A 13,848-nucleotide genomic window follows, 5' to 3' on the forward strand; every position below is an offset into this window, starting at 1 on the left:
GAATCTTAAAAAGATCTCTCGGTTGGAATATCTGAGTTAGCAGGTGAATGTATGGCATTCAGCAGGATGCCCCATCTCTAGCTTGAACAAACTAGTAAGAACATTTAAAAAAGAAAGAGGGAGTAAATATTCCATAGATTGGATATTTATGTGATAATAACATATTTACTTACGCAAGTTATGTTTGGATCTGGGCAGTGCACTCGATGAACCTGTTCCTTACATCGAGGTAGAAATTTGCAACCAGAGTCACACCAGACGCAGTTCATGTCTGGATATCGCCAACGAGTGCTCATGCATTCTCCACAATCCGGACCAACTCGATCGCAACGGTAAAACTCTACTGAAGACAAAAAAAAAAAAAAAAAAGGAGAAACAAAATAACTTAAACTGGTACCGAACACACGAAAATAATTGAACATGAAAAACAACAGCAAGTGGTATTCCTGGATCCTGAATGACTACAAGTGTTCCTAGATTCTGCATCACCCCTCGAAACATTAATAAATTCAAGTCATTTTGTTTTTTTCATAAATATATGCACATAACTTAGTTCTGACATTGAGTTAGGTTTTAAAATATTCTGTATGCTAATTAGCTGTAATTTGTAATTAACTTAACAAGTAACGCAACCTTCTCTTTGCTATTAATGTATTTTTGATGCTCGCGCTCTATATTGATTCAACCACTTAGTATTTCTTAATGTCTCTGTGAGCATTTAGAGAAATAGTGACCTTTCTCCAAATTCACATGGCGTCTGTACAAACCACAAACACGTCTGTAAATTAGATGACAAAATACCCCCTCTGAGACATTGGGAAATTCAAGACATTTTTTTTCATAATTAAATACATATGACTTTGTTCTGAGATAGATTTATGTTTTAAAAAATATTATATTCTAATTAACCGTAATTTACTTAAAAAGTAACATCTCTATCTATCTCTCTCCCTCTCTCTCTCCCCCTCTCTCTCTCTCTCGTTTAGCATTTCTCTTGCACGCCTTACTTCAACCACTCTCTAAGGTTTCTTAATATCTGATTTAGAGAAATAACGACTCTTGTTTTTCAATCTAACAATTGCCATCTAATTTACATACCACAAACATGTATGTAAATTAGATGGTAAAATAGTACATTATTTTACTAATATGAATCTCAGAGCTTGTCTGAGCATTCGATGCATTTCTCCAGAAAGAAGGGTAGGCAAACGGATAGTCCGTATCCCACCAAATCATGTTTAGAAATTAGTCCAATTTCAACCGAAACTTTGAAGCCATATGTAGGAGAAGAGACAGTGAACCTTGCGTTTACTTTTGACAGCTTCGCAACTTTCACTTTCTTATTTTGCGCTTTAGTTCTCAGATTCCATAAGCGACGTTTCTGACAAAGGGGAAGAATTGCTGTTTCCTGGGACTAAATCTGTACACCTCACACTTATCGTTGGCTAGTTTGTAACATTAAAGTAGTAACTTTTTTTTTAGTTCCTTACATCAAGTGGCTTCATGCCTTGTCTGGAGCGATTTCCATTAAAAAAAAATATTACTCAGATACGTTTCTTCCTCGTATCAATATTTGGCACGATTTAGTAAAGAAAAGCGTTTAGACTTGCCTTAATATATATTTCACAGTTTATGAATTTTCGGTACTTGTACAGAATTTGAACCAGATGTAACTAACCGCCCGCTCGGCGTTGCTCGGAACATGATGTCATGTGCTCGGGTTTGACTGTAATCTGACGTAATACTCCGATCAGCCAATCAATGCGCGGCAAAGGAGCAGACGAGTTTGGGGGGAAATATTGGAATACAAAAAAAAAATACAACTTACTCGTTTATTTTTTCATTGAAAAAAATTGTTACAAAAATAAAAGATTGTTACGGTAGGTTTTTGTTTCTTTTTATTTTCTTTACTTATTTTATTTTATTTTATTATACTGAAGAAAACATTCAAATATACTAAAATCGCCAGAATATATATATATATATATATATATATATATATATATATATATATATATATATATATATATATCTTGAGTTGAGCATATTGGGAAGTGATACACGATATACCATTGACGTAATAAACCATGCTCTTTGTGTAAACAAATCGAGCTTAGGTATTCGGACGATGTCACAACATCGTTAATTCACTACCCGCACAGCAGGTGCTGATTGGCGTAATGGTTCAAAGCCTTGAATGTTGTACGAGCGGTCGGGTTTCAATCCTGGCTTGAGGTAGTTGCCTGTCTAGCCGCACTGATGATCTTTGATACGGCGAAACAGTACTGTATGTGGATGACTATATATATATATATATATATATATATATATATATATATATATATTCTGATGATTTTATAATATTTGAATGTTTTCTTCAGTATTTTTCTTGAGTAGCGTTGTTACGCTTTCATATTCGGCGACGCTCGGCGAAAGTCGATAGTTGACGTCATGTTCAGAGCCAAGCCGAGCGGCTAGTTCAAATTCTACACAAGTATCGGATTTTCTAATGAAATTAAAGTCGAATACATAGTGGTAGTTGTTGTGACCCAACGGGTTACGGGTACGTTTTATATTTTATGCGGAGTTGTATTTATGTTTGTTTGGTTATCACTGATAAGACGGGTGTATAATAAGGTGGTAAACGGATTATTATTGATCTACAAGCGCAACATCTCGGCAAAATATCCAGCAAAATTAACAATCCTCGAAGACACACAACAAAAAAAAAAAAAAAAGAAAAAAAGAAGGAAAAGAAAAATGAAGAAATCACTAACAGGCAATTTGTGTAGCAAAAATAATTGCTCCTTGGCAGATGGTTTGCCGAGAATGGCATCACATCACGAACAACAACGTGTGTCGCTTGTAGCTCAGCATATGGTCGCCTGATGATATTAATCATACAACGAACAAAAAATAATTGTCGCATTATGGCTAGGGAAACTCGAGCAAGCAAAATAAGAGTGCGATCACTTGGGATACAGGGTTTAAAATAGATGGCGCAGACAGTTGAATTTAAATAAAGGACGAATTAGGAATCATCATGTTTTTTTTAAATTTTTTTTTTTTTTACTGTATTTCCAAAATACCGAAGAAACATCATTATCATTAATTACGTTGATTTTGTGTTTCACGTCGCTTAACTCTTTCCAGTACTCCTGTTGCTGAATTATAACTAGGATTAGGACAACAGCATATTCTTTTCATTGTTTTGACTCTCGAGTGTGCATCAGTTGATATCTTATATGATTTTATTTAGGGTTCTCGGTTGATTAACTGCGTCCAACTCCGCCGGATATATGCTCAAGAATCAAAACAATAATAAGAATATTCTGTTGTCATAGCCCTAGTTATAACCACGTGCATGTTTCCTATTCTGAAAATCGTAATTCGAATTTAATACATATAAATCAATATAAATTAATACATATAAAGCAAATGTCCGTGTGTATGTATGTATATCTGTATGCTTATCTAGCTAAAAGTAAAGAACTACAAAACAAAAAATCCAACCCACACTGTTGGTATGTTCTTGGTTGGTGATGAACAAGACAACATAGCAACATGGTCTTTTGAAATAATATCCATCTACCTATCTATCTATACACATACAATATATATATATATATATATATATATATATATATATATATATATATATATATATATATATATATATAAAACGCGATTTTGGGGACTTTGAGAACTATATATATATATATATATATATATATATATATATATTTTGTTATTGTTGTTTTTTCAAGCGATACATACGGTTAATATTGGCTCCGCCTCGGAGCTCATTTTTTTATTTACTTTAGAAATCGCCCTTTTTAATTTGGACGTATATATAACATTTTTATTCATTTATTATTTTTTAAAACAGTTTTAAAAAATAATAAATAAATAAAAATGTTATATATATATATATATATATATATATATATATATATATATATATATATATATATATATAGTTCTCAAAGTCCCAAAGATCACATTTTCTCAGTTGGTAATTGATTGCTTTTCAAAAGGTGACCATTACAACATTGTTTCGTTCGCGACCAACAAGTTGGAACTTTGCGAACTATTATATTATACTATATATACTCTGGAAAAAAAAAGACATTCATTGAGCTGGAACTTTTTCAAACTTTGTATAAAGAATTTCTTTTTAATATAAAACTTTTTAATTATGATTTTTTTTTTATCCATTACGGTTGGTACATACAAACTGATCAACGTTTCAACCTACACACACTTATATATATATGGCTTAATTTATTGTTAGTCGCCTGCCAGGCCAGGGGTATTCCGTCGGGGCTGCTCAGACATTTTGCATGTCAGAGTGCTCTTTCTCTGGAGCGCTGGCCTTTTAATTTCACTTTCTACCCTTTGTGTCACATTATCCCACCATGTTTCTTTCTTTCTCGTTAAAATAACGCGCTCGTTGCTGTAATCCGTTGCGTCACCATTCATAATAAATGTAGTTGTCTTAGAAGTTACCCGAGATTGACCTCGAAAGTCGATCGAAGTCAACAAAGGTCAAAAGGTTAAAATTTCTGTCTTCAATCAGAAAACGTGTGCAGATGCACTTCGATACCTGTTTACTGATCAGTGATATCATTTCAACTGAGCGCCAACATATCAAAACTGAAAATTATTAATGATATTAGAAGACCCCAAAAAATGACCTGTCGAGAGCAAATTAGACTGTAATCATATTATTCTGTTTGTCATTTATTCGGTAAACTAATCTACATAGACATGACAAAAGTAACTAGGCATCTTTATTCATTATATAAACGGCAAATGTCCGTGTGTATGTATGTATATATGTATGCTTATCTGTTTGGGGTAGAGAGGGCTCCCGTAAACCGTGGTGAAGGCAACCTTTCTAGGAGAAGCAAATCTCTGATTTAAAAAACCATAAAGCGGGAGACCAGTACCCGCATTAAGCTGGTCTGCAGTTTAATTTGTTGCTGGCTATCTTGCTCTTGCTTGTTGCTGGATCTCAACATTTTGAACCGAGAGAGAGAGACTTAGCTGTCGTACAAAGCTAAGACTCTTTAACATCATATTTGTATAGATACTCCTTCAGATATTTGGGCTCATGGATTTTAAATGTCTGAGGGAGTGGCGCTCGTCTGACAAGACGTTGCAATCATCATCATCATGCTTATCTAGCTAAAAGTAAAGAACTACAAAACAAAAATCCAAACCCACACTGTTGGTCGGTAATGCAAAATAGCTCAAATTTAGAAAATATTATTCTCTGAAGGTCTACAGTATCAGGTTTTGTCGATTTTGCAGTGGTCTTATGTACTAATTCGGATATAAAATGCGACTAATTCCACGAGATGTCTATTATATATAAAGTTTTCTTTGTGCATGTTTGTGTATCTATAGTTAGAGAGGAATGGGCTGGGCAAAGGAGAAAGCAAGGGTTAGAGAAAGGAAGAGGAAAACAGGGTATGGGAAACAGAGAGAATAGAAGTTTTAATAGAAATATGTTACCCTTTTTATCACGGATAACCATGTTAGTTATCTACATAATAAAATTTAATGTACTAGTATCACTTTAATAATCACGTCTGCAGTTTTAATCTTTAGGGACAAAGGGGATGCTTAATCTTAATAGTAACTGATCATATTAAAAAAGAAAGAATACAATGATTATGCATGAGAATTTAATTTTTATAAAGCAAAAAAAAAGCGATGCTTAATCTTAATGATAACTGATAATAATTAAAAAGAAAGAAACGATTAATTATGAATGCAAATTTAATTTTATAAACAAAGAAATCTTAATGCTAACTGATAATTAACAGTAAAAAGAAAGTAAAGAATAATTATGTATGCAAATTCAACTTTTATAAAGAAATAGGCGATGCTTAATCTTAATGATAACTGATAATAATAATAAAAACGAAAGAATAGAATAATCGTGAATGCAAATGTAATTTTTAAGAGAAAATAAAAGAGTAACTAAGGAAATGTTCGTCTCATTTATTTTATTTTTTGTTAATTTTTAGATTAAACTGATATAATATCGGCATACATTTTCGCAAATGTGAGAATACACCAGTGACTGGTGTGACTTAAGCTATCAGCTTAAAATCAATATATATTTATTGATAACTTAAATTGAATTATTATATCAAGCAAAGAATACATTTTTCCCTTGACTCATCAGAAAAAAAGCACCTATCAATTCATTAAAAGAAAATAGATGCATATGGTCATGATTATAAAATCCGAAAATAAGGAGAGAAGTTGCAATTACCTTTCATGTTTTTCTTTTATTACGTCATGTTTAAATTTTAAAGCCAAAAATTAACTCGAAAATTAAAACAGATGCTGTCAAAAATTGTGCATCGTGTCAACATACTTAGAGGAATAAATTGTAAGATTGACACATCATAAATTTGGAATATAGGCTTTTGTCCTTTATATAATCAAATCCTATATTCTAAATTTCAAGATGTATTCATCTTACAATTTTAGCTCTTCTGCACAGATCATCATATAATGATTAGATCACTCTGACTGACGTCAAAAACATTTAAAAATAATAAAAAAAATGTTTAAAGTTCAACGTTATTTCACGCGGTTAACGGTAGCCGAATGGATACGGTTTTTGCTAATGAAGCCAGAGATGGTTTCTGTCGCCGGGTTCGAACCTATCGACCGGTGTTAATCGTGACACATTGATAACGTAAAATCAATAAATATTTATTGATAGCTTAAAATCAATAAATATTTATCAATTTTATCATTAATATTAACAATGGGAAATAATGTTTTAAAGAATTTTTTTCTGGAATCGAAAAATAAATACAAATTTTTCTGATTCTGATATCCCAAGCGATTCAGATTTTTGCGATTCCCGATTCCGATTAATCGTCTCAATAAATTGTAAAGGCTAGAAAATACTCACCCTGAAGGGCTGATAAGCCATTTTCATTTTCAATTATAATGTCTCCCCATTTCACAGACACCGAGACGTTGAAGATAGGTTCCTTATCGTTAAAGTTTATCTGGCGCTGGAAATAAAACAGACATTTTAAAAACATAATATTAAAAGAACAATATATAATAAAATTGCGGATAATGTAAAACGTTAAAACAACAAAACTAAAAAAAAATAACAAAAGAAATTTACCTACATCTGAATCATTTTAGTATTCTTAGGGCAGGTGGTGTGTTCTTTAGCATTGGTTAGCAATCACTTAAAGGTGTCATCTCAATAAAAGCATTGATCCCCATCACCTCACTGGATTAGCGTTAGGAACGGCAAAGGGTCATTAAAAATCCTTGCTTCAACTAAGGAAATGATTTCGCATTTCAGGTTATGTAGTTTGAATAATGAGCTGATCAAAGATAGGTTAGTTTCTACTTTGGGTTTAAACAGTATTAAATGAGAGATAAAATAAAATTTAGTATTCTTAGGAGAAACGCTCTTTAAGCTTTGTAGACAATCAGCTGGAGATATAGTCTTGGTAAATGCACTGGTCCTTAACTGAGTTTGGCATCAAAAAGCACATTTAATCTATAAATATTTTACTTCAACTAAAGAAATTACTCCCAAAGAAAATCTGTTCCATTTCAGGATATGTAGTTCTACTAACAAATACAGCACAATCACGTTGACACACCGATTCTCGCCAGATCACTGAAGTTAAGCAACGTTAAGCCTGGCCAGTACCAGATGGGTAACCATTTACGAAGGCGAGGCACTGTATATACCATCAGGTAAAATACCAGGTTGAGAAACTGGCATGGTCTATCCTTCTCTCGAGGGTAGACGGGCCTCTCTTAAGCCATGGTAGGCATCCCTTCTAGTGATGGCGTCACGATAAAAAATACCCTTGATAGCCCTGGCGAAGCATCAAGTATTCAGCTACCGACAAGATTTGAATTACACTACAAACTCCTGTAGTGAGTGCAATCTCAGCTACGGCCATGCTGGATAAATGGAGTTTTTTTTTTTTTTTTTACACAGTGGTCACCACTTATCAAGGCCCGGAAGCCACTCAGGGATAAGGGTTATTGCAAGTACATTACGTTAGTGTGGAGATTTGATGAAGTGTTTACTTAAGAGGGCGGTTCATTAGGAATTTGTTAACGTTGGACTTGAAGACATCCAAGTTGTAGTCAGGTGGAAAGCAGGCAAACGGAACAGAGTTCCACAGGCGTGCAGTTCGACTAATGACCTGGCCAGAGATAGGCTAGTTTGGAAGTAAATTTCTACTTGGGGTTTCAACATCATCAAAGTTTGAGAGATAGAATAAACGAATGATGATTTTTAAAATTTACAAATTTTTGAAATCTGAAATTCGCGACAAAGTTCCCCCAAACTGGCAACCATGACGGAAAGCAGGCTGATCTGGCTAAGTAAAAGTGACGATAACAAATAGAACCTAACAATCAGTAAACACTTGCGAACATTGTGCAGTTAAGTACGAGGGTCGTTCCAAAAGTAAAGCCTCCTATTTTTTTAACTCACAAAGTTGAAGATTTATGAAAACAGGAATGATACCATTAAAACGAGCGACCTTTTGTTCACCCGAATTTATTTTTCTACACAGTCACCACCATTCTCAATGTACTTCTCGGAATTCAAGGACGCATACCGATTCTGACGCACGTCCATGACAGGGGTTGTTTTCTTAGAGTCTCACACCGTCAATATCAATAATAGAGAGAGGAAGCTTTAAGGTCATGAATGTATAAGATCAGTCATCATAACAATGCAATTTGCAATCTTCTCTGATCCATTCCAGTAGAATAAAAAATAGGAGTCATTACATTTGGAATGCCCCTCGTAGAAAAGTATTTCACTATCATATCATTTCTAACATTTGACCTCTTACATTTAGTGCAATGAAATGAGAAATCTGGGAACTAGTAGGTCAAATGTCAGAGGTCATGTGATAATGAAATTTTCCGCTATTCACGTAATAGTTTTGATGATGCAATTTTCTTTTATGTTTTTCTTGTATGGCAATGAAGCATAGACTTTTACTATAGAGATGAGTTTTTTAATCAACCGACAGACAGACAATTTTCGTCTTTTTATATATAGCAATTATTTTTTTGGATGTTTATTTCAGCATCCTCCCCTCCCCCACCTGCCACGTTTCAATCAATCAATCTGTTGAAAGATTGATTCTTTAATAATGAAGATATTAGTTGCATTTCGGGCTTACCTTAACAAACTCACTCCGTACTCTCTAATAGACGGAGAAACTTAATTACCGTGAAGATTTTTTTCCCGCGCAAAAAAAAAAAAGAATTCCGCAAAGACTAAAAACTGTAATCAGAAAATTAGATCAAGTGATAGAAAAAGAGTTTGTGGCCTATTTTGGTTTTAGTCATTCAGGCATTTAAATTGTCGATCCAAATCGGAATCTGGGAAGCATTTTGTTTTTGTTTTTTTTAAATAATAATAAAATCATGTATTGCTTTGGTGAAAGGGAGAGGGATTTTGGGATAGCGATAGATAGATAAATAGATAGAGAAAGGGAGGGAGAGGGGGACACTTTTGAAAGAAAAGAAAGAGAAGTCAATAATTTATAGATAAGATGAAAATATAGAAAAAGTGAGAGAGTGAGAGCGACAGAGAGAGAGAGAGAGAGAGAGAGAGGGGGGGGAGAAAGGGAATAAATAATGTAAATAGATAGGAAGAAATAAAGAGGGATAAAAACGAATATTTGAAAGAAATAGAGAGAAAAATCGAGAAAGTTAGGGAAAGAGGGTGATTTTTTGAGATAGGCAAGCAGAGAAGGGGAAAAAGTAAAGAACAGAAAGAGAGAGAGAGAGAGAGAGAGAGATAAAGAGAGAGAGAGAGAGCTAGAACGAGAGAGAGAGATGAGGGGAGAGAGTGAGAGAGATAGGGAGAAAGAGAGCGAGAGAGATACAGTGATACATGGAGAGATATACAAAGAGAAAGAGAGAGAGAGAGATACAGTCAACAACTAAGGGGAAGCACCTATCAATTCATATATACAGATAGGGAGAGAGAGAGAGAGAGAGAGAGAGAGAGAGAGAGAGAGAGAGAGAGAGAGAGAGAGAGAGAGAGAGATGAGAACGAGAGAGGAGAGGGAGATAATAAGGAAGAAATAAAGATATTAAAAAAGAGACAAGGAAAGATTGACTGAGATAGGGAAGGAGAGATTGGCAGTTAAATACAGACAGAAAAAATAGACAGATAGGGAGAGAGAGAGAGAGAGAGAGAGAGAGAGAGAGAGAGAGAGAGAGAGAGAGAGAGAGCGCAAAAGTAAGGAGATGAGAGAGGGTGAGGAAGAAAGAAAGAGGAGGCGAGAAAAAGAAAGGAAGATGGAAGAAAAAGAAAAAAAGAAAGAAAGAAAAAGAAAGAAAGCAGGCGTGAAAAAGAGAGATAGAATTGAAGAGAGAATGAAAAGAGATAAAAATGTTAACAGAAGAGAGGGAGAGGATAGAGAGAGAGAAAGAGAGAGAGAGAGAGAGAGGGAGAGAGAGAAATAAAGAAATAAAGAAAGAAAGAGAAAGAGAAGCAAGACACTAAATTAAATAAGGATGCATTTTTTTTATTTTTTTAAAGCCAGGATCAAACACCGCAAAAAATAATCATCTATTTGACCCCTTTGATCATCGATCAAAATAAAACCGAAACAAAAATCGATATTTCAGTTGGTTAAATTACTCTCCATAGATCAATTAAGAGATTTATAGTTTCCCCTTCATTTTACTTCGCCTCTACCAATTCGTACGCCGCTAATATGGGCTTCATTATCAAATATTCAATTTCGTGCGGATCAATATCTTACACGGTGCACCGATGGAATCTCTACCAGCAGCGTAGGCGCATGCGTGCGTGCGTCTGCCCCTAGAGGGAGTGGTGTCTTACAAAATGGCATCTGCACATCTCCATTTTGGGTCTATTGTTAATTGACTTTGTTTAACAAAAGCCTAACCGTGACAAGAAACATTGAACTTCTCGTGGTCCGTCCCGTAAGTACCTGATGCCTTTCTAGAAAGTAACAAATGCCCATCTTCGGATTCATACGATGTGATGACAATTATAAAAATATGATGGCTTACAGTTTTTCACTGCATCACAGTTTATCTATAAATTTTATAATTAAAACTAGCAGAAGTACTCGTCGTTGGCTGGGTTTAAAAAAAGGACCTTAAAAAATGGGTATTGATTTATATATACTGATTCAATCTCAGACTATCTTTTTATATAAACTTTTAGACGATCACGCATATATTAAATTACTCGAGCCATTGCTTGCCTCTGTCTCATTGAAGAAACGCTGGCAGACTCTCTTTTTTACCGTTATTTTCATGGCAGGTGCTCGACTGAGCTCCTCTTTATTGCTCCCACCGCAAGTCATTCGCTGCAAGCACTCAACTAGCAACAACAACTGCCAGCAATTTCCCTTACTCTCTATCTATGCCTTAATCTAAACGAAAATTCCATGAGCAGTGTTTTTTCGCTAGAGCTCCTCGTCCGCGGAACACAATAACACGGAGCTGCTTCCCAGCTGACTACGACATGGTCGTTTTCAAGTTCAACGTTAACAAGTTCTTGAAGAGCAACCCTCTAAAATAAATTATTATCAAACTTCCATTACGGTACCCATTAACTTTTATTCTTGAGTGGCTTCCAGGCTTTGATGAATGGTGACTATGTGGAGTAAAAAAGAAAAAAAAAAAAGAAAAAAAAAGAAAAACGGAAATAGACGATGATAGTCAATTCGGTGACCCCCGCGAATTATGTTCCATGATTTCTTGTTTGTTTCATTTCAATAGTGTCTTTAAATATAATAAATATAATAAATAAGAATTTTCGTAAACTGAAATATGTTTATTAGTTACTGTAAAAACACATAAATATTAATAATTCAGTCAGCTGCTGCTAATGCTTACCTTCAATTAAATATATACTGATATTAATGTTAGTAATTGTTGAGCTTTTACCTTGACTAGTTTGAATGATATAATAATTTGCACAGACATATATTTTTATGAGCACACACATTATTTTGCATGCGCACATATATAATTTTACATGCACACACATATGATTTTACATGCACAAACATACACACACACATGATTTTACATGCACACACATACACACGCACATAGAATGGAGAGCGCAAATATCTCCACAGGATCAATGACAGAGGTTGTTATCTGTAAAAAGTTAAATGTCGAATGCAGAAGCAAGTCCTGGGAACATATACCAGAAATAACAGTCGTAAATAAGTTATACACCATCCACTATAACTATGCAGTCCCCCCAGCTACGTATCTAGAAAACGGAGCTATAAAACCTGACATGGTGGCAAGGAGGAGAAAGAAACAACGTTAGTAAAAATTAGTTTCCCTAGTGATGCGATGCTGCTTCTTGTCAGAGTTGAAAGGGGAGAAATAACAAAATATCAAGGTCTAACGTCAATCAAAAGAAACTGGAATCTTAGGAAGATCTCTGTCATTTCAATAATTATAGGAGCAATTGGACTCCTGAAAAAGAATCTCACAAACTACTTGACAAATATACCTCGTGAACCAAGTGAAAGAATGATTCAAAAAATTGCACTTAAAAGGACGTCCAGAATATTAAAAAGATCTCTCAGTTGGAATAGCGGGGTGAATGCTCCATCCCCAGCTTAAACAAATTGATAAAAAGATGGAAAAAAATTATGCATTGAAAAAAGAAAGCACGGAAAAATAAATGTATATATATATATATATATATATATATATATATATATATATATATATATATATATATATATGTGTGTGGAAATATGGTTTTTGCTCAGTTATATTTCACATATTATTTATACGAATCCTTTAATTTATAAAGCTCAATGTAATTACAGAGCATATAACAAATAAATGACAAAAGCCTATATTTCAAATTTCAAACTGTGGTCCATCTTATAATTTATTCCTTGAAGTGTGGTAACATGCAAAATTCTGGACAGCACTTGTTTCATTCATTGAATTATTATATCAAGCAAAGAATACATTTTGCCCTTGACTCATCAGAAAAAAAAGCACCTATCAATTAATTAAAAGAAAATAGATGCATATGGTCATAATTATAAAATCCGAAAATAAGGAGAGAAGTTGTAATTACCTTTCATGTTTTTCTTTTATTACGTCATGTTTAAATTTTAAAGCCAAAAATTAACTCGAAAATTAAAACAGATGCTGTCAAAAATTGTGCATCGTGTCAAAATACTTAGAGGAATAAATTGTAAGATTGACACATCATAAATTTGGAATATAGTTTTTTGTCATATATATATAATCAAATCCTATATTCTAAATTTAAAGATGTATTCATCTTACAATTTTAGCTCTTCTGCACAGATCATCATATAAATCACTCTGACTGACGTCAAAAACATTTAAAAATAAAAAAATGTTTAAAGTTCAACGTTATTTCACGCGGTTAAATGTAGCCCAATGGATACGGTTTTTGCTATTGAAGCCAGAGATGGCTTCTATCGCCGGGTTCGAACTTATCGACTGGTGTTAATCGTGACACCCTTCACTGAAGATTCTCGAAAGGATGAAACACTAGTGTCTGTAGATATTTAATAATTATTATAGTAAATAATTATATATATATATATATATATATATATATATATATATATATATATAGTAAGTTATAAAATGTATATGGCGATTAAGCTACACTGAATATTCCGCGTTTCATCAACTCTAGGACTCTTCAGGCTTATGCGCGAATTCTGTGGTTGTTTGTCGTTTTTATATGTGCATCTTCTATTGAGATTTTAGTTAGTCAATCAGCTTTCTAGTATCCACTGCACC

The 13,848-nt window shown here is 33.8% G+C and overlaps 1 protein-coding gene across 4 annotated transcripts in view; it reads right to left on the reverse strand.

The window, feature by feature from the left end:
• LOC145249693 (plexin-B-like) overlaps positions 1–13,848 on the reverse strand; it is a 575,535-nt gene that overhangs the window by 70,814 nt on the left and 490,873 nt on the right. For 2 of the 4 annotated variants that reach the window (XM_080111499.1, XM_080111497.1), the window contains exons 14-15: positions 6,944–7,049; positions 174–340 (exon numbers count right to left, since the gene is read on the reverse strand). In XM_080111499.1, the coding sequence (XP_079967625.1) occupies positions 174–340; positions 6,944–7,049 (273 nt within the window). Of the gene's footprint in view, positions 1–173; positions 344–6,943; positions 7,050–13,848 lie in introns of all 4 variants that reach the window. The other 2 variants (XM_080111498.1, XM_080111496.1) reach the window with 1 other exon arrangement.

Source organism: Euprymna scolopes, chromosome 28 (genome assembly GCF_053919585.1).
Source record: "Euprymna scolopes isolate OS-2025 chromosome 28, ASM5391958v1, whole genome shotgun sequence".
Taxonomy (NCBI): Eukaryota; Metazoa; Mollusca; class Cephalopoda; order Sepiida; family Sepiolidae; genus Euprymna; species Euprymna scolopes.